Source organism: Phocoena phocoena, chromosome 19 (assembly GCF_963924675.1).
Source record: "Phocoena phocoena chromosome 19, mPhoPho1.1, whole genome shotgun sequence".
Taxonomy (NCBI): Eukaryota; Metazoa; Chordata; class Mammalia; order Artiodactyla; family Phocoenidae; genus Phocoena; species Phocoena phocoena.
The window spans coordinates 25807192-25827568 of record NC_089237.1 but is presented as its reverse complement, the minus strand read 5'-3'; the positions used below and the strand labels follow the sequence as shown (position 1 = coordinate 25827568).

At 43.9% G+C, this 20377-nt stretch overlaps 1 protein-coding gene across 1 annotated transcript; it reads right to left on the bottom strand.

The window, feature by feature from the left end:
- Window positions 1-762: 762 nt before the first annotated feature.
- LOC136139090 (perlwapin-like) lies at window positions 763-20377 on the bottom strand. The gene is made up of 6 exons (XM_065898004.1): window positions 20293-20377; window positions 18299-18400; window positions 10216-10302; window positions 4500-4625; window positions 2937-3038; window positions 763-908 (listed from the first exon to the last, which is right to left on the bottom strand). Exons 1-6 carry the CDS (start codon window positions 20375-20377, stop codon window positions 763-765), a joined length of 648 nt encoding a protein of 215 aa, XP_065754076.1.

Below are 20377 nucleotides of genomic sequence, written 5' to 3'. Positions count from 1 at the left end.
TGCAGTTCTTTTCCTAATGAAGGATAGATGAGATAGACGGTGAGACCTGAATGGTGGAGTTGGAGTGAGAGGTAGATGAGACGGGGAGCTGAAGAAAGATAAGTGGAAATCTTGGTTGTTGGGAGAGTGAATTTTCTGGGGGAAGTGTGGCTGGATTTACAGGCAGTGCTGAGTGCCTGGGCTGGTCTCAGGGAAAAGGCTGAGGAAGAAACAGAGGACATGAATGGTGATGGATGATGAAAAAGAGAGAGGGTCCATAGATTGGGGTTAAATACTCGTTGGAGGTAGAGGTACTAATGTAAGTGAACTAGAAATCTTACATAGAAATAATGACTCAGGTTTGATAATGTTACAGAAATCATTTTATTAAGAAGAAAGATAATTTTGAAAGCAGTCACCCCATGATTCCTCAAACAATTGCCACAATTCAACACTTAAACCAAGTTATTTTAGATCCACATCCTGTGATCCTGGGGTCGGTAAGAAAGCACAGCTCTTAGAATAAAGATGACATTTGGGAACAGTTACTGAAGGAGGCCAAGGTTCAATTATCATCCGAACGGATAATGAAGCCCTCCTCCTAAAATACAAAGGTAATTTTGTCACTTTCCAGAAATTCCTGCTCTTTGCTACCAACCAGCTTTCTCCACAAGTCACCCAGACTTCAGTGAGCAGAGGGGCAGCTGGGGTCCCTTCTGGGCTAGCAAACGCCAGCAGGGACTCATCCTCCCCTTAAGCAGCTCTCTATCTTATACTCACGGCTCAAACAGCGGTTTGACAAACGTGTCCACAACCATTGCTACAGCATTTTTGTCCCAGGGGACAGGATTCATCCCCTCTGCACATTTCAACACAAGTTCCAGACGATCCTGGTGTCAGCTGTGGACAAGTTCCAGGTCTCCGTTCATCTGAAAAACAAAACAGTCTTGCCAGAACCCAGGCTGGCTCTGTAGAAGGGAGTGGGACCCAGTGCTGAGAGCGAGCGAGCTGAAGTGTCTCACTCCCTGATGGACCTTTAGCCTCTTCCCTTCCGGATGCCCCCAATCTTTCCCCCTTCTAAACCTTGGAGGCACACAGTACTGTTTTGTGTGTGGGAAAACACACTGATGACCAGCAGCTGCAGCATCCTGGGAGAAGAGGAGAGAGCTTTGCCATTAACCCCGTTCTTTTTGTTCCAGCTGAAACTAGATAATTAAATCCCAGATCACAAACAGAAACAACTTCTCACCAATTCTATGTGCCTTCAGGCGCCAATGAACACTGAGTCCCACAGTGTGAAAATCAGACTGGGTACTAATACCACCACCAGCCTTACTTCTAGTATAGGGCTCTGATGACTGCATTTGGAAAGAAATATTAGATAAAAGACAAAAGACCAGGTTTCAAGTTTTTTGTTTTTGTTTTGTTTGAAGGGAGTTCCCTGCTGGTCCAGTGGTTAGGACGTGGCGCTTTCACTGCTGTGACCCGGGTTCCATCCCTGGTCAGGGAACTAAGATCCCCAATCCAGTATCTAGTGCTACTCAAAATGGGTCCCCTGACCCAGCAGAATCAGCATCCCCTGGGAGCTTGTTAGAAATTCAGATTCTCGGGCCCTGCCCCAGACCTACTGAAACAGAAACTCTAGGGTTGGGGCACAGCAATCTGGATTTAACAAGCCTTCCCCCCGGTCATTCATTTAAAAATCCATATTTATTATTTATTTTTGGCTGCGTTGGGTCTTAGTTGCGGCACACGGGATCGTTCGTTGCGGTGCGTGGGCTTCTCTCTAGCTGTGGTGTGTGGGCTCAGTAGTTGTGGCGTGCAGGCTTAGTTGCCCCGTGACATGTGGGATCTTAGTTCCCCGACCAGGGATCGAACCGGTGTCCCCTGCATTGCAAGATGGATTCTCAACCACTGGCCCACCAAGGAAGTACCCCTCACAAGGTCATTCTTATGTGTGTTGATATGGGAGAACCCCTGCTGTATATCACCCCCCAAAACAGTCTACCCTATTGAGTTAGGGTAGACTAACTAACATGGAAAATGCAGGCTGGCTATCACTCTTGTGAATCAAGTGAAATGGTGGTTGACAATTCTCTATTCCATGTTGGGCAGAGATCTCCTTCATCTGTGGGCTTTCCTTACATACACCTCTGTCTCCCCCCCACCCCAAAACATCTAAGTGTGGTCCTTGATCCTGAGACAATGTAGAGGTGTGTTAGCAAGCTGTTCCTTGGATGATACACCCAGTCTTAACTCTACAGCCTCCCTAGTTCCCAGACCACTTTGGTTTTTGTTTGTTTTCTGGCTGTGCCATGCAGCAAGTGGGATCTTAGTTCTCCAACCAGGGATCGAACCTGGGCCCCCTGCATTGGAAGCTTGCAGTCTTAACCACTGGACCACCAGGGAAGTCACTCCCAGGCCACTTTGATGCACCCACCAAACTTACAGCAGCGAAGATCAATCCTAGGCTTGAAGGATCAATCCTAGGGAGTTGAAGGTTCTGTGGGGAAAGAGTACCAGCCAGCCATGGCTGGCAAGAATCCGCCTGGGCAGGCGTACATGCTGGTGGACTGAATGAATGGACCTGTGTGTTTCACGCCGGTGTGGACGTGTGTTTGGGTGTGAGATATCAGCTAACTTGTTCATAACCGTGTTCTTTCCAGACCTTGTTGAAGAATAATTTGGTACCTTAACGTTATTTCATTTTTGTTTTAAGAGTATTTCCAGCTTTTTCAAGTTTACAAATACTTCTAAAGCGAGATATTATCAATCTGTCTTCATGGTCTTCTAGACTTGGAAGAATTCTATTCTTTTCTAATTCTCCCAGAGGTTAGTAGTGGCCCCAGTATAGCCGCCTCCTCTCTCTCTGTGCAGCTGGCCTAAGAGCCATTGTCCTGGCAGGGTTAAGCATTCAGTTAGTCAGGGACATGGACAGCTGGGCTTGCAGCGCTTACCTGGGTTTCCTAAGGGCATGCAGACATGGCCACAACCGTTGTTGACACACCAGCTCCCTATAGCGCAGTCCCAGGGTCCTTGGCATTTCTCCTCACAGGAATCTACTCGTAGAAAAAATTCAGCTGAAAACTGTTAAGCCTGACAGGATAACAGGGGAGGGCTGTGAGAAGGTTTGTTTGTTTAACCTTTTATCCAATTCAAAAAATATAGACAAGCTATCTACCTATTTTGCACTATATTAAAAGTAGTATGTTTTTAAAACAAAAAATACTCAACTATATTAAGTAAAAAGGAAGTTTCTCTTTCCCTCAACCCAACCAGCCCATTTCTACAGGAAATCTACTATTTCCTGTAGCTCCTTCTGGAATCTTTTCTTGGCTTTTACAAATATAAGTACAAACACATCAATAACACAGATATATACATACACAATGCGAGTAGATGTTTGTCTGTTAAATTACAAATATGTGGAGTGAGGCTATAGCTTTTTTGGTGTTGAAAGGTGTCTTCATGGGGCAATATAGCAATCTATATCAAAAGCTTTCAAATGTAATTTGGCCATTCTACTTTTAGGAATTTATGCTAAGAAATATGATTTAGCTCAAGGACATTTATCTTGTCCTTGTTATTAAAAAGTAACTCAAAATGATAATTATCTAATTCTATAATAGAAGAAGGCATGGAAAGAAGGCATATCATACTGGAAAACAATGAAGCTTTTTTTTTTTTTTTTTTTTTTTTGGTGTGTGCGGTGCGCGGGCCTCTCACTGTTGTGGCCTCTCCCGTTGCGGAGCACAGGCTCCGGACGCGCAGGCTCAGCGGCCATGGCTCACGGGCCCAGCCGCTCCACGGCATGTGGGATCTTCCCGGACCGGGGCACGAACCCGTGTCCCCTGCATCGGCAGGCAGACTCTCAACAACTGTGCCACCAGGGAAACCCGACAATGAAGCTTTTTAAAATGTGTGATAGAATTGTGTTTATTGATCAGGGATGGGCTGTAACACCATATTTGTAAAAATCATATATCCTGGATTTTTGGTTGTTTGTTTATATCTCTGTTACTATGAGATCTTTAAGGACGAAGACTTCTCCTTAACTATCTCCCAGCACTCAGCACAGTTCCAGACATGCAGTAACCACAAAACAAACATTTATTCCTTGTTAAATCTGAAAAAATATATCTGTGTGTGTATGAAACATGGAAGCTTTTATTTTAAAGGTTAACGTGGTTATCTGGGTAATGGGATAATTTATGGAAAATAAATTATCCAGTGGATAATTATTATCCATTGGATAATTTATCTTTTTAATTAGTAGTATTTCTGAGTTTTTTTTTATAATGAACATTATTAGTTGTGTAACAAAATAAAAGAAGAAGTTTCTGTGCTCAAAAAGTCAGGACACACAGGTCTGTGACATGCTTTTCCCTCTGGAAGGACAAGCCTGAAAGCAGAGACCCTGGAAATTAACCATCTAAGGAAGGGAAGTCTGGGCAGAGCTAAGCACACAGTCTCTGTGTTGTGCAGGGTTTGGGGACCTGGGCAGGGCTGTGTGCTCTTACTTCCTGGGTCCTGGACTGAAGAGCAGACTCGACTACATCCCTTCTTGATACATTGTCCTCCAGCTCGACAGTCCCAGTCTCTTTGGCAGTCCTCCACACAGATTTCTAACATCAGAAAAGGCTCAGTGAGTTGGTGGAAATGTAAATTGGTACAGCTGCTGTGGAGAACAGTGTGGAGGTTCCTCAAAAAACTAAAAATAGAACTACCACACGACCCAGCAATCCCACTACTGGGCATATATCGGGAGAAAAACATGGTCCGAAATGATACATGTACCCCAATGTTCATTGCAGCACTGTTTATAATACCCAAGATATGGAAGCAACCTAAACGTCCATCAACAGAGGAATGGACAAAGAAGATGTGGCACATATATACAATGGAATATTACTCAGCCATTAAAAACAGTGAAATGCCATTTGCAGCAACACGGATGGACATAGAGATTGTCATACTGAGTGAAGTAAGTCAGACAGAGAAAGACAAATATCGTAAGATATTGCTTTTATGTGGAATCTAAAAAGAAATGATACAAATAAACGTATTTACAAAACAGAAATGGACTCACAGACTTAGAGAATGAATTTATGGTTACCAGTGGGGGAAGGGTGGAGGGAAGGGATAGTTAGGGAATTTGGGGTTGACATGTACACACTGCTATATTTAAAAAGGATAGCCAACAAGGACCTACTGTATAGCACAGGGAACTCTGCTCAATATTATGTAAAAACCTAAATGGGAAAAGAATATGAAAAAGAATAGATACATGTATATGTATAACTGAATCACTTTGCTGTACGTCTGAAACTAACACAACATTGTTAATCACCTATACTCCAATATAAAATAAAAAATTAAAGAAAAAAAGAAAAAGAATAAAAGCCTCAGTGAACACAAAGAAGCCTTAGGCGTGGATATCTGGAAGCTACCATACACATGGCGGAGATTAGGCAATGGACCCACTTATACATGGCATATATCACACAGTGTAATGGAGAATGAAACAGGACATATAAAAATAAGTATATATTAGCATATTCATAGAGGACATTGAAATAATGTTTACCCAACAATCAATGGTGATTATTCAAAGGGGATAGAACTGTAGGCAGATTTAGCCCTTTTTGTTTCGTCTATGACATTTTAATTTTGGCAAGAAGTGTGTAACTTTAACAAACAAAGGAACATATATTAAGAAAATAAAGAAAATTCAGAGAAATGACCTTCAGCTTTTTGGCCAAAGCTGTTGATGAGCAGGAAAACAGAAGAAGGATTTTCATACACACGGAGCAATTCCTATGTGTGAAAGTTGCACACACAAGAAAGAGCTGTTGAGCTATGTATCATTCTCATTTAAGAAATGAGGAAATAGCTCAGAGAACATAAATGACTCGCCCACGGTCCGGGCTTGTGAGTGGTGGTTCTGGGGTTGGAACCCGGGAGGACCTGGCCCCAAAGTCCATATTGAATCAATACCTTCTCTGTGATTCCCCAACAGACACATATGCCCTCGTGGCTTCTTGGATTGGTTCTGCTGGGGCCTCACATGCCTGAGGGTCCAATGTGTCTTTTGGGAGGCACAATGACTTTTTTGGGGGGCGGGGGAGGTTAATGGTCAGCCTTCAGGGTAGGAACCCATAAACACTTGAGGAACAGGGCTTCCCTGGTGGTCCAGTGGTTAAGACTCTGCGCTTCCAATGCAGGGGGCCTGGGTTCGATCTCTGCTCAGGGAACTAGATCCCTCATGCCACAGCTAAGAGTTTGCATGCCGCAACTAAAGATCCGCATGCCACAACTAAAGATCCCGTGTGCCACAACGAAGACACAACGCAGCCAAATTAATTAAGTAAGTTAAAACAAACAAACACTTGAGGAACTATGCTCATCCCTGACCTCCCAGGCATCTGTTGCAGACCAGAGTAACCTTTTCCATGCTGACCACCACTGCACCTACAAAGATGGCTTTCCTCTCCTAGGTGTATAGGGTGGCATTCTACCTACATGGTTCCCAGTTCAGGCCTCTCTCACCAAGGAAATGGTGCTGGTTCTCAGCCTCCCAAACCCTGGTGCCTCCTGAGGTCTCTTGCTGTTTGTGACACCATCACAGATGCACTGCCAGCAGCCAACACCAGGGGTTTCCAGTGGCTCAAGTCCACCACGTGGCTAACTCTATTGCCTCCTCTTCCCTTCCTTGGGATTAGAGGGATGAAGGTACCACATACTTAGAAAGGTAGAGGAGTAATTGATCAAAGGCTCATTGAGCAAAAGCCACCTTGTGTCACTGAAGCTGTGAAACCGAGTGACGTGAAGAAACCATTAAATTCTCCGGATCCAGGATGAAGACCCTCTGTCATCCTGACTGCAGCAGAAGCACAGCCTGGTCCTTTCCTTGGCAGTGAAGCTGAGGGTGTGCTTGCAAGGTGCTCATTGTAAGCAGTGGCCTTTTGGTTCAAAAGAATGTCTCCTCTTTAAGTGACCTGACTGACTTTGCTACTTGTGCTTTTAGAGTCACATATCAGTATCAAGACCTTAATTATCACCAACTTACATATAAAGAAACCATATTGGGCAGGAAGAAATTCAGCCTGAGGGAGCAAAGGTTTGGTCTGGGGCACTGCTTGAGGGCAAATCTGGGGAACAATTGGGGGTGTAACTTGTTAGGGGACTTCTCAAATTTTCTTCTTATCCAGCTGTGCAGAGACTTGAGCAGAAACGTTGCTAGGAAGATTGCGGGGTGGGGGGGTGGTGCCCTGAAAGAGTGAGCCTAATTAAAAAGAATGTGCAACCAAAGCCTTTTCAGGGGACGGGGACTGGGGCCACCCTGCAGTGTGTCCCAGAAGCAGAGAGCAAGAGAAGGAAGTGTCAAATCCCAGCAGCCTGCAGGGAAACTGACACCACTGATCAACAGTGAGACTGACATCCCTGTGGCTTTGGGAAACCAAGCTAATGTAGGCACCAGCTCACCCCCAGTGAGTCTGGCTGGGAGTCCTTGGGTTGGGGCTCTGGTCAGAGGTCCCCAGACCTGATGGGAGGAGAGTTCAGGCCCTAGGTTTCCAGCTCCTGGCTCCTGTCTTGAGGATGGTATAACCCCTGCATGCACTTATTCTCTGGTCTGGTGGGACTGTTTCGTGAATGAGTTCATCTCCTGTAAGATTTCCAGAGCTTTGACGTTAAAGGAAGAAAAGAACAAATAATCTCTGCAACAACTCTGCCAGTTGAGCCAGTGCACAAACACCGGCTTCCTATAGCATCTATTTCTTCTCCAGGATAGATTCCTCATTTGAAATGTGGAGTTTCTTACACAAATAATTTGAGAGTAGAGGCTGATCATATCCAACAAACTATGTGCCCAAGCTAAGAGTCTCATCTGTTCTTTTCCGATTTTTTTTTTTTTTTTTCCCCAGTACGCGGGCCTCTCACTGTTGCGGCCTCTCCCGTTGCGGAGCACAGGCTCCGGACGCGCAGGCTCAGCGGCCATGGCTCACGGGCCCAGCCACTCCGCAGCATGTGGGATCCTCCCGGACCGGGGCACGAACCCGTGTCCCCTACATCGGCAGGCGGACTCTCAACCACTGCGCCACCAGGGAAGCCCCATCTTTTCCGAGTTTTATTTCATTTTTTTTCTTCTGGGTGACCTGAATTAAATTAGCCAGGTTTAGGAGGAAAAGAGGGCAGAGGAGGAGTGGATGCTAAGATTCTTTTTGCTTGTCCCAGCTCCCATGAGTTCTGCCACAGGGCGGCCCCATGCAATGAGTCACTGGTTTTCTGAGCACATCTGCTTCTCCAGATGTTTATACTGCGAAAAACGTGTTAAGGAAACCTAACGCAAAATAGGAGCAAGGAAACCACGAAGGAAGGGCTCTCATGCAGGTACCGCTCAGGGCAGCTTGCGTCCTCCAGCAGGAAAGAGGAAGATTTCCTGTTGGCCGCGGCCAGGAGCCGCCCTCGCCTGCAGCCAATGAGAAGCTACCACCACTTCAGACTCTCACTTTCCTCCAATGAACTGCTGTACGAAACAACCCCTCCCAACATCCTCCTGTCCTCTGGAAAAGCACGCTCTCCTTTGTTCTCCAGACTTGCCCGTGGTTTGCCACGTTTTGCTTGTCTCCAATTGCAACTCCGCTGCTATTCTCGAGTAAACTCAATTTTGCTGGCTGAATTACTTACCTTTTTCTTTTAAAAGGCTGACAGTACTATATACATTCATATATTTCATTTAATCCTCACACGATGTAGTAACGGAGATAACATTTTCTGGGTTTCCCTGATGAGGAAACTGGGGGTTAAAAATATTACATACATTTCCCCAGTGTCCACAGAGCAACGTTTTGAAATAAAGTCCTAAGCCCATGTGGTGTTGCCTCCTACTTAACAGTATTTCCTGTTACTCCGTTCTTTTCCCTACCATTAATTTTTTTAAAAAAATTATGTGCGGGCTTCCCTGGTGGCGCAGTGGTTGAGAGTCCGCCTGCCGATGCAGGGGACACGGGTTCGTGCCCTGGACCAGGAAGATCCCACATGCCGCGGAGCGGCTGGGCCCGTGAGCCACGGCCGCTGAGCCTGCGCGTCTGGAGCCTGTGCTCCGCAACGGGAGAGGCCACAACAGTGAGAGGCCCGCGTACCGCAAAAAAAAAAAATTATGTGCTAGGGTCAGGGCCAAATACATGATCTACTTTAGCACATTTAGTCCTCACCATACCCTCTGCAATAGGTGTTGACCCATGTTGCAGCAGAGGAACTCGAGGTTAAGTAACTTGCCCTAAACCCCACTTTGGTGAGCTGCAGAGGTGGGATTTGAAGGCTCCGGAGCCCTGCCCTGCACCTCCCACTCTGCCAAGCACGGAGCCGGCATCAATCTTGACTTAGCCACTCACTGGTTTTATAACCACAAGCAATTCACAGTCACTTTAACCCAAGAAACCTCAGTTTCTTCATTCAGGCATAATAAGGAGGTACAGAAAATCTAGTGAGGAAAACCAGCATTGAGGTATGGCTTAGAATAGCAACAGTAAACAAAATAACAAAACAAAATCCCACCTGAAATGTCCACTAGAAGGTGATTTACTGAGGTGATGTAGTATATTCTATATGGTGGGATACAGTGAATTAACTTAATTAAATTTATTAAATTTAATAATTAAATATGTGAAATAAAGTAAAATGAAATATACTGTGTTGACAGTGAAAGATGCTCCCAACAAAACTTAAGTGACAAAAAGGTATTTATGGAATGGCTTTTTTGGGTTAAAAATATAATAATAGTAAATATCATTAATATTTATATAAATACAGATAATAAGTATAATGCTGTGGAAGTGTTCATTATTTTCGAGACAGTCAAAATATTATGATTATATAAGCATACCATATATATATAATGATCATACCATAATCATAGTATATACATATATACACATATATAGGCTCATCAGTAGTTTCTGACTTTTATATAATGAGCTTCACTTGGAGAAAAAAAAAGGGAAATGATTAAAGGTCTTTTTAAGGGGTATTTATTAATGACATGCTGGGCACATGGCTCTCTCACCTGTTTTCCCCCTGTAAGGGCAAGAGTGGAGGAAGAGCCCCCAGGAACACTGATGGGTTTCTGTCCCATTTCTGATCAGCGGCACAGTTTTGGAAAGGCCAGGCAGGGCTAACCCTGGCACAGCTGGCTGGGGAATCAGGCGGGGCTCCTGGTCTTACCTCCATTGTGAAGGGTGCAGACTTTCCTACAGCCCTTCCGCATGCACCATTTCCTGGCTCCACAGTTCCAGTTTTTCCAGCACCGGATCTCACAATAGCCTGCCAGAGAAGATACATCAAAAACTTAAGTCTCAGGAGCAGGTACTAGGAAGGGGCTGGAGCAAAGAATGAATAGAGCCCTTCCTACGAGGTAGCATCTACATTTTATCACTTTAACAAATTATGTAATTTATAAAATGTCTACTATTGCAAAAAAGTTCACAATCTGAATAGAACTTTACAGTTTAAAGAATGCTTTCACAATGTACATGATGTAATGAGATGATATCACTCCGAGATGTTGATTCAATGTATCTTTTGTTCCCAATTCTTCCTAGTTTCTGGCTGCCCATTGCCCTCCCCTGCCCACAACTCATAGAGTTAATGGCAGCCACTGCTTCGTGGGGAGGGCACATCAGCCTGGAATAAAGGGGCCAGGGCTCGGCAGTGAGTTTCAAATTAGGCTTTGTTGAATTAGACAACAACAGGCTCTGCTGAAAGAGAAAAATTCTTTGAAATTTCAGAAGCGCCTTTTAACACACACAAGGCTTAGAGCTCTGAGCAGAGAGAAGATGCTGGGCATGATGTGAGGTCTCATCCCATAGAAAAGGGGAAAGTCCTTCTGGTCAATGAGGAAGATGGGGGAGGGAGGGGGTATAAGAAGGAAGGAAGGAGAGGGCGGGGAGGGAGAGAGAGAGGGAGGGAGAAAGAGGAGAGGAAAGGGAGAGAATATGAAAACAAATGTTAATAACCTTGACCTTTTCATTTCACTCCTAAGGAATATATTCTACAGGAAACATTTCCACCTATGGACAAAAATATAAAATCACGTTCATTACAGCAACCTGGGCAACAGCAAAAAATGTCACGCAAACAGAATGACGACCAAAAGGGAATTGGTTAAATGAATTATAGTAAACTTATTCATTAGTCCTCACATAATCCAAAAAGAATGAGATGTATTTGTGTGGACATGGAAAGATGTCCACAATTTATGTTAAATTTTAAAAGATGTATGTCATGCATGATAGGATACTTTATACAAGAGAATAGGATATATTCTAATTTATGCAAATGACCACAATAGAGGGCTTTCAATATGCTTCACAGGCAGACCTGGGCTCTCCCTCATTATCTATGTGGCCACAAGAAAGTCATTTCACTGCTGTATGCCTCAGTTTCCTCATCTGTATAACAGTGACATTTGTTACTACTGTACCTCTGAGATTTAAAAGCAATAATCTCAGGACCTGCCTGGCAAATAGCAGGAGCTCAGAATGTGATGTTTCTTCCCAGAGTGACTGTGTATCTGTCAGAGAATCAGTTAATGCATAAGGCTGGTAAATCCTTCTAGACACCACATATTGTCAAATAGTACACACTGCTGGTTTTTCAAACACACATGGAACCTATTGTACCCAATAAATTACAAAACAGTTTAATAGAATCACTGAGTTAACTGGATAATCAACCATCGTGTGGGTTGCCTGACATTTTTTACATAATTACATTGTCCTCATGGGGTGATTTTGAAAATATGAATCAAAACGCCTAAAGGTATTCAGGGCTGTGGGTTTGATTGAAGGCTTGTTAATTGTCCTCCAAACAGAGACATAGGTGATAATAGCGGAGGGCCTGTGGTGAGGCTGGGATTCAATTAGATTTTTGGACTCTGGACATCCTGTTTTTTCACAGCTACATGAGGGTGATGCTCCCTTTCGATGAAGGGCACCTTCAGAAATGGGGCATTTCTGGCTCCCATGCTCCCAGGGACTTTTTCTACCATTTAGTGAGCCCTTGTTATTGTGCCAGCTCTAGGCAAGTGAGTCACATCTGTGATCTCATTTATTTGTCACAAGGTCTCTAGGAGGTAGGTCTTCATAATCCCCATGTACAGAAACTGAGGCTCTGGGAGCTCGAGCAAATTGCACAAGACCACAGAGACAGAAAAAAGCTGACACAGAATCTGGTAAGTCTGATTCCAAGGAAAGATTTGAAAAGAAGCTTCCTCGTTACTGCTCCCAGGTCTCTGTGGCGCTAGCATTTGTGTTCACCCACGAACCAGGACAGTGATGACAGCCCCAGGAATAGCTGCTCCCATCAGAAGCCCTTCTCAGGATGGGGCTATGGGTCCTGACTAAGGGAAGGGAGGGGAGATGTGGAGGAAGGCCAGGTAGCCGGCCAGACATGGGGAAGTCCCTCTGGGACAGGGCCCACTTGCTCCGGTTGGGACTTACAGGAAAAAAACAGAACACACCATATGCAAAGATGCTGGGTCATTTGTCCTTAGCGTTTCTGTGCCCTGAGGAAATGAATGAAGAAAGAGGCAGAAGTGGGCCACTGGTGACTCTTGAAGGGTACTTCCTGCAGGGAGGGTGTATGAAAATGTTCTAGGTTTTTTTCAAGTTAAAGAGACTGGCTTTGCCATGTATTGACAGGTCATGTCACCTTTCTGAGCCCCAGTTCCCATGTCTATGAAATGAGCATGACACTACAACTTAAAAAGATGTTATGAGAAATCAAGGAATGCATGCTTCCCCTTCATCCACTCTAGCCAGGGCTGCCACGTATGGTTTTACAGGTTGTGAGCCACACAATTATGTCTGCTGACAGGATGAGTGGGACTGTAATACATCTCGACCTCATTTCTGAAGTCCTCCGCCCAGAGGGAGAGGCAACTTTTCCATAATGGATAAAGGTGTTTGTTTACCAAACTGGGCACCCACTGGACTCTGTCTGGTGTAAGGGGCCTTTTTCTAGTTCTCCCAAAAGTGTCATTTGAGTTAGTGGTGGTCTCCATCCAGCCTGTCATGACTGCCTGTTTTTCGACACAGGCTGCTACCGTAAAGATTTCTCACCCTCTGTAGGTTTGAGGCTATGGTTTCCCTGTCTGGAACCAAGCCACCCCTTAGTACAAATTGGGAGACAATTGTAGGCAGGAAAATCTAATGGGACTCTCTTTGCTCTGGGAATAGGGGAGATATAAACCCTGGCAGAGATGAGAGAAAGGAAAAAAATCTTTCATTCATCCCTTTAAGAGAAGGGGCCTTTGGCAACCAGGGATCTTGGTCTTTCCTGAGTCCCTGGCTGCCTCTGAGATTTTAAAGGTTAACAGAATTTGGAAGGTCCCACTCCCAGTCTGACCCTCAACCTCCAGTCCATGTCACAAGCACCTAAGGAAACCAGAGTTGGGACCTAGAGCCAGGGAGTGATGTAGCAGCCCAAGCTCCTGGGGCCAGGTTCCTAAGCCTTGTACATGTCAGGCAGGACCAGACCGCAGGGTTAATGCATACGGTTAGCAAGTCCCCATGAAACCCATACATTGTCTATAAAATGATTAAGTGTTGTGCTACTCTTTTCAAATACAAGCACAGAGAGCTGTAAGTAATAGCATAAACTTCCAGTTAGTGGCATAACTGAATCCTTTAGGCATGGTGTCCTTATGCATGTTACATACTAAAAGCTCCGTTATGTTACGTTTTAACGTTTCTAATGTTTTCAAAGGGTCCTTAGGAGGCCATTTGGAAATACGTATTTAAGCCTTAGAAATAGGTGGCGCTCTGAGCTTTACTAATGACTTGTCTATGGGTCCACAGAGAGGAGACCCAAGCTCACGAAACGATCTCACAGCCAGTAAGCGGCCGAGCCTAAAGCCAAGAGAATGTCTGTCTGACTCCAGGCCCTGAAAGCTTCACCTCCACATGGTGCTAATGCTCCCTCTTGACCAAGGGAGCCTCGGGGCAGGTGTATATCTGGCACCAACCCTTCACTTGTTTCTTGGCCACCGTTTATTGAGCACTTGCTAAGTGCCAGGCACCGGGCTAAGTATTTAGCACAACTTCATTCACTCCTTAGAGTGACCCTGTGAGGCACGAACTATTATCCCCGTTTTAGGGTGAGTAACGTGTACCCAACTCAGAGCTAGGAAAAGGAGGGGCCAGGGTTCAAATGGGGTCTGTGCGGCTTCAGATCTCCTCGTTACACTGTACGGCTGCCAAGGCTCTGTGGAGCTAGCAGCCGTGCTCTCCCACAAACCAGGACAATGACGTCAGTCCCAGGAATAGCCTTCCCCATCAGAAACCCCCACTGCCCCCTCCTGTGGCTCCCCAGGGAGGGGCTGTGAGAGTCAGGAGGGGAGTCGCAGGGGAAGTCCAGTCAGCCAGCCAGAGGTGGGGAAACCCCACTGGGACAGAGGTGGCTTGCTCCAGTTGGCTTTGCAGGGAACAGGACAAGGTGGTCTGAGCAGGATGGAGATCTAAGTGGGGAGCATGGCCACGAGAATGAGTCAGAGTGTGGCCAGTTAGCTGACACACACTTGTGGTCACTCCATGCAAAGAGGTGGGGTGGGTTTTTTCTTATAGTTTGAATGTGGATGAGAGTACAGAACCACGTGGATAATGTCCCCTCATTATTATTTCTTCGGGAGGCAGCGTGGTGCGCTGGGAAGTACTCTAGCTTTGGATGTGAAGAGATCACCTCTGCCATTTATTAACTGCCTGATATGGGATGAGCACATAATCTCTCTGAGACTCAGTTTCCAAGCACTTGAAATACGGGTAATAATATTTACTTCAAAAATGTGTAATGAACATTAAATGCAAAAGTGAGATTTACAGACATTTCCACCTCATCAGTTCTAGCCAGTACTGCTGTGTTGATTGGGTAGGTCATGCACTAGACAGTGATAGCCAGCAGATGGCGACAGGTTAGCTAACACCATAGACTTAGCTCCTGAGCCAGGCGCTCAGGCTCTGCCTTCCCTGGAGCTGGAGAAGGACAGGGATCTTTAGTGAAAGTTGGGGGCACTGTTAAGGCACTTTTTGGCGTCACTGTTTGCAGTGTGATCCAAGTGACTTAAGGAAGAGGGTGCAAAGGAAAACATAAACAAGATGAAAAGACAACCCTCAGAATGGGAGAAACTATTTGCAGATGAAGCAACTGACAAAGGATTAATCTCCAAAATTTACAAGCAGCTCCTGCAGCTCAGTATCAAAAAACAAACAACCCAATCCAAAAATGGGCAGAAGACCTAAATAGACATTTCTCCAAATAAGATATACAGATTGCCAACAAACACATGAAAGGATGCTCAGCATCACTAATCATTAGAGAAATGCAAATCAAAACTACAATCAAAACTACCTCCCCCGCAGTCCAGTGGTTAGGACTCTGCCTTCCAATGCAGGAGGCATGGGTTCAATCCCTGGCTGGGGAACTAAGATCCCACATGCCGTGGGGTGTGGCCAAACACTTAAAAAAAAAACCAAAAAAACTACCTCACATGGGGTGGGAGGGAGGGAGATACAAGAGGGAAGAGATATGGAGACATATGTATACGTACAACTGATTCACTTTGTTATAAGGCAGAAACTGACACACCATTGTAAAGCAATTATACTCTAATAAAGATGTTAAAAAAAAAAAAAAACTACCTCACACCAGTCAGAATGGCCATCATCAAAAAATCTACAAACAATAAATGCTGGAGAAGGTGTGGAGAAAATGGAACCCTCTTGCACTGTTGGCGAGAATGTAAATTGATACAGCCACTATGGAGAACAGTATGGAGGTTCCTTAAAATACTAAAAATAGAACTACCATATGACCCAGCAATCCCACTACTGGGCATATACCCTGAGAAAACCATAATTCAGAAAGAGTCGTGTACCACAATGTTCATTGCAGCACTATTTACAATAGCCAGGACATGGAAGCAACCTAAGTGTCCATCGACAGACGAATGGATAAAGAAGATGTGGCACATATATACAATGGAATATTACTCAGCCATAAAAAGAAATGAAATTGAGTTATTTGTAGTGAGGTGGATGGACCTAGAGTCTGTCGTACAGAGTGAAGTAAGTCAGAAAGAGAAAAACAAATACCGTATGCTAACACATATATATGGAATCTAAAAAACAAAAGGTTCTGAAGAACCTAGGGGCAGGACAGGAATAAAGACGCAGACGTAGAGAATGGACTTGAGGACACAGGGAGGGGGAAGGGTAAGCTAGGACAAAGTGAGAGAGTGGCATGGACATATATACACTACCAAATATAAAATAGCTAGTGGGAAGCACCCACATAGCACAGGGAGATCAGCTCAATGCTTTGTGACCACCTAGATGGGTGGGATAGGGAGGGTGGGAGGGAGACGCAAGAGGGAGGAGATATGGAGATATATGTATATGTATAACTGATTCACTTTGTTATAAAGCAGAAACTAACACACCATTGTAAAGCAATTATACTCCAATAAAGATGTTAAAAAAATAAAAATTGAAAATAAAAATAGAGGGCTTCCCTGGTGGCACAGTGGTTGAGAGTCTGCCTGCTGATGCAGGGGACACGGGTTCGTGCCCCGGTCCGGGAAGATCCCACATGCCGCGGAGCGGCTAGGCCCGTGAGCCATGGCCGCTAAGCCTGCGTATCTGGAGCCTGTGCTCCGCAAAGGGAGAGGCCACAACAGTGAGAGAGGCCCACGTACCACAAAATAATAATAATAAATAGAAAAATAGAAAAAAAAAAGGAAGAGGGTGGACAGGAATCACGGTAAGGTGAGAAAAAGAAAAATATATATTTGGTTCATCCTTTAGTTTCCTCATCTGTAAAATGGACATGAGATGAATACCTATATCTTTCCTACCTAAAGTTCTCAAGATTAAACAAAATAATGTATTTTGAAAAAGATCTGGCACAGAGAAGTTGCCAAATATGTGTTTTTCACTTTTTTCCCATCATGTGGGATGCCAACTTATGGCAAAGGATCTTTGAAACATTCCCTAAAAACATTTCATAAACATCTTTGAAGTTGTTTTTAAGTTGCATGTAATTTAAAATTAAAATATACCTGTAAGGCCAACTGGCCCGAGGCAGGGGAACACAATCAGATTCACAGGTTGCATCAGACCGAAATTCTCCGGACCACCCAGTTCCAGAAACTGCCCTGGAGACATTCCGGACCACCCAGTTCCAGGAACTGACCTGGGGACTTTGAACCCAGCCCAGCCTTCCCGCCTTTCGAGGGGCGGGACTAACGGTCCCCCAGGATACCCGAAAAGACCACCAAATAAGGAATACCCTGCGCCCTCCCAGATTCACCACACCCCTTTCCCTTCTTCCCCTATAAAATCTTGCCCGACCCTCACCGGGGTGCGACTTCTCTGGCCCCTTTCTCTCGGACCAGTGAACCTCGCCCGGGAGCGCTCCCCAAAAAAGCTCACTTGAAGCTTTCCTCTGTTTCTCGCGTGCCATTTGTTAAGATCCGACCTTACAATACCCAGCATTTTGAAGTTTATGAAGCTTTTTGACATAAACAATACATCCTCACAAACGCAAATTGGCCAAGTATCTTTGGATTTAAAGAAACATGCATGCCCTTTGAGTCAGCAATATCATTTCTAGCAATGTTTCCTAAGGAAATAATCAAGTTATAAACGGAACGATTTAGTTTCAAGGGAACCCTTTGATAGTAAAATATTAGAGAAGTTTAAAAGCCCATTGGTCAAGAAGTAGTAAACAAAATGTGGTACATTCACAGTAAAAATGCTTTGATGTCTTTGAAAAAAATAGAGTTGTAAATATGTCCATGCTTGTAGCAAGCTATTCACTACATATTATTGAGAGTAAAAAGAAAAAAGAAAAGTTTAAAGATGTTTGTTCGTGGAGTGTGATGCCATGATTATTTGGCACCATACCCCCTGAATATATTTGTGGAAGGATATGAACATACATGTAACTAACTATGTTTACCTCCTGGTAATAAGATTACAGGCACATCTTGTCATCATTTTGTTCCGTAGTTCCTGACTTTTCTGTAATAAATACATATTCCGTGTGAAAAATTAAATGAGATTCTTTTTTTTTAGGATTCTCAACTTGAAAATGTTGGGATAAATGATCTGAGACCAACCTTTCCCTCAAAGGGCAAGAACGGAGGGACACCTCAGGCATTCGGGTGTGTTTCTCTGGGTGATCACAAAATTGTGCAAGTTCAGATAACACCAAGCTCTTAATTCTCCCAGGATAGGCTGGGGTGGAGAAAGTCAGGGCTCACCTCTTTCAGTCTGTGGGGCGCAGATACGTACACAGCCAATCTCCACGCATTCTTTTCCTCTTTCACAGTCCCTGTCTTCTGAACACTCCTTCACACAGATTGCTGGCGAGAGGAAAGACACAGGAGCTTTGAAGTCTTACGATTAGAAAATAAATACTCTCAATGCCTTTACAATATCTTTCAAAAACCATCAGTTCCCTAGAAATAAATCTAACCAATTATGTGCAGAAAACTACACCATATTACTAAGAAAAAAATTTAACTGTCTTATAAATGGAGACAGACGTCATGTTCATGGATGAAAAGATTCAGTGTTATAAAGACACCAGTTTCCTCCCAAATTGAAATTTAATACAATCCCAGTAGAAATCGTAGAAGGATTTTTCACAAAAATGGATAAGCTGATTCTAAAAGTTTATATGTAAGTTTCCCAAACCAACAATAATCAAAATAAGAATCAAGACAATTTTAAACAAAGTTACAGGACTTCAGTGTGGTTGGATTAACTGGACCGTCCATGTGAAAAAAAGGAACTTGTCCCCTACCTCGCACCACACTACAAACTCTGTTCCAAATGGGTTATAGACCGAAGTGAAAGGTAAAGCAATAAAGCTTCTAGAAGATACTATAATAGATAGCTTCATGATCTCGGGATAGGCAAATATTTCTTAAATATTACAGAAATATCGCTGACTAGATATTAAACTAGATAGGTAGATGGAACCTCATTAAAATTAGGAACTTTTCTTCATTGAATGACACCATTAAAAGAGTGAAAAGAAAAGCTACATTGGGAGGAAATGTTTATAATACATATATACAACAAACAACTTGTATCCAGAATCCCTTACAAATCAATAGTAACAATTGATAACCTAATAGAAAAATGGGCAAGAGGATTGAACAGACACTTCACAAAGGAGAAAGTTAGAAGTTGTTACAAAAAAATAACGTCAGATTTTGGGAAGGTGGTTTTAGTTGTGTAAGTTGGCATAATTTTTGAATCTTCTATAATTTCCCCTTCAAAACACACAGAGCAATCAAAATAGCAAAATTCAAAACACATAGACAACAAAACTGCAGAACAAGGTATCCCCTCAAACTCCACAATATGAGTGGATGGAAGGAGACAAACCACCGTCACCTACCACAGCAGTGAGGCATCTGCCTCTGTGCAGAAATCCGCAGGAAGCAATGAGGTGACTGATGGAGAAGACTGGGGCCATTGTTCCCATGGGAACTTCCTGAGGAATGTACTAGAGACTGATCACCAGCCAACCAAAGTACTGGAGAGGCATCAAAACGGGGACTAGTAAGGCCATTAGATATATACTTACAGTAGAATTCAGACTTAATAATGGTCTATGGAGAGAGTCTATGAAGTAGCTATATGTTTTGACAATATATCTATTAAAAATCGGGGAGGGGGAAGGAAAGAACATAGGAAAAGCAGAGTAAGCTTGATAAGTACCTTAATATGATTAAGTGGGAATGAAAGGATATTGCTTAAAATCAGCTGCTGGGGGTAGGGGAGTGTGGAGGAAGGAAAGAAGGAAATTAGCTAATTTCATTATGACTATTACTCATAGCAGGATACCTATAGGTAATAATAAAAAAAAAGGGGGACCAAGGGTGGTACTCAAAGGTCTTAGTTTAAGGTAACTAACAGAACAAAAAATGAAACCCATTCTAAATGCAAAAGACTATGTATCTAACAAAGATATCTGCAACAGTAAATAAAATAACAACCAAAATGGTAAGATAAACCACACGTATCTCTTTTAGAGATACATATCAGATCCAACCCAATCTGATAAGGGGAATGGGAAACGCAGGGTGACCGCTCATTTAGATCAAAGGAAATGCATCTGATCAATGCCGAATCTCCACTCTGCAATGGGGACACAGCAGCTTCCGTGCCAAACCATCCCCAGGTCTAACACTGGGCTCTGTGCCTTCTCTGCTCTCAGGGAGGATCCCCTCAGCAACCTCACCTCCGAAAGCAGGTATCTGAGTACAGGCCACCTCCAGCCCCGTGACGATGAAAGCCACCAGAACAAAGATGGTGCCTGTCTTCAT

Excerpts from the sequence above, each read along its gene's own strand:
- LOC136139090 (XM_065898004.1), bottom strand. The coding sequence starts at position 20,377 with ATGAAGACAGGCACCATCTTTGTTCTGGTGGCTTTCATCGTCACGGGG. Across the intron at positions 3,039-4,499 it reads TTCAGTCCAGGACCCAGGAA|ATTCCTGTGAGGAGAAATGC; the intron begins GTAAGAGCACAC and ends TTCTACGAGTAG. Across the intron at positions 909-2,936 it reads CATGCCCTTAGGAAACCCAG|ATGAACGGAGACCTGGAACT; the intron begins GTAAGCGCTGCA and ends TTTGTTTTTCAG.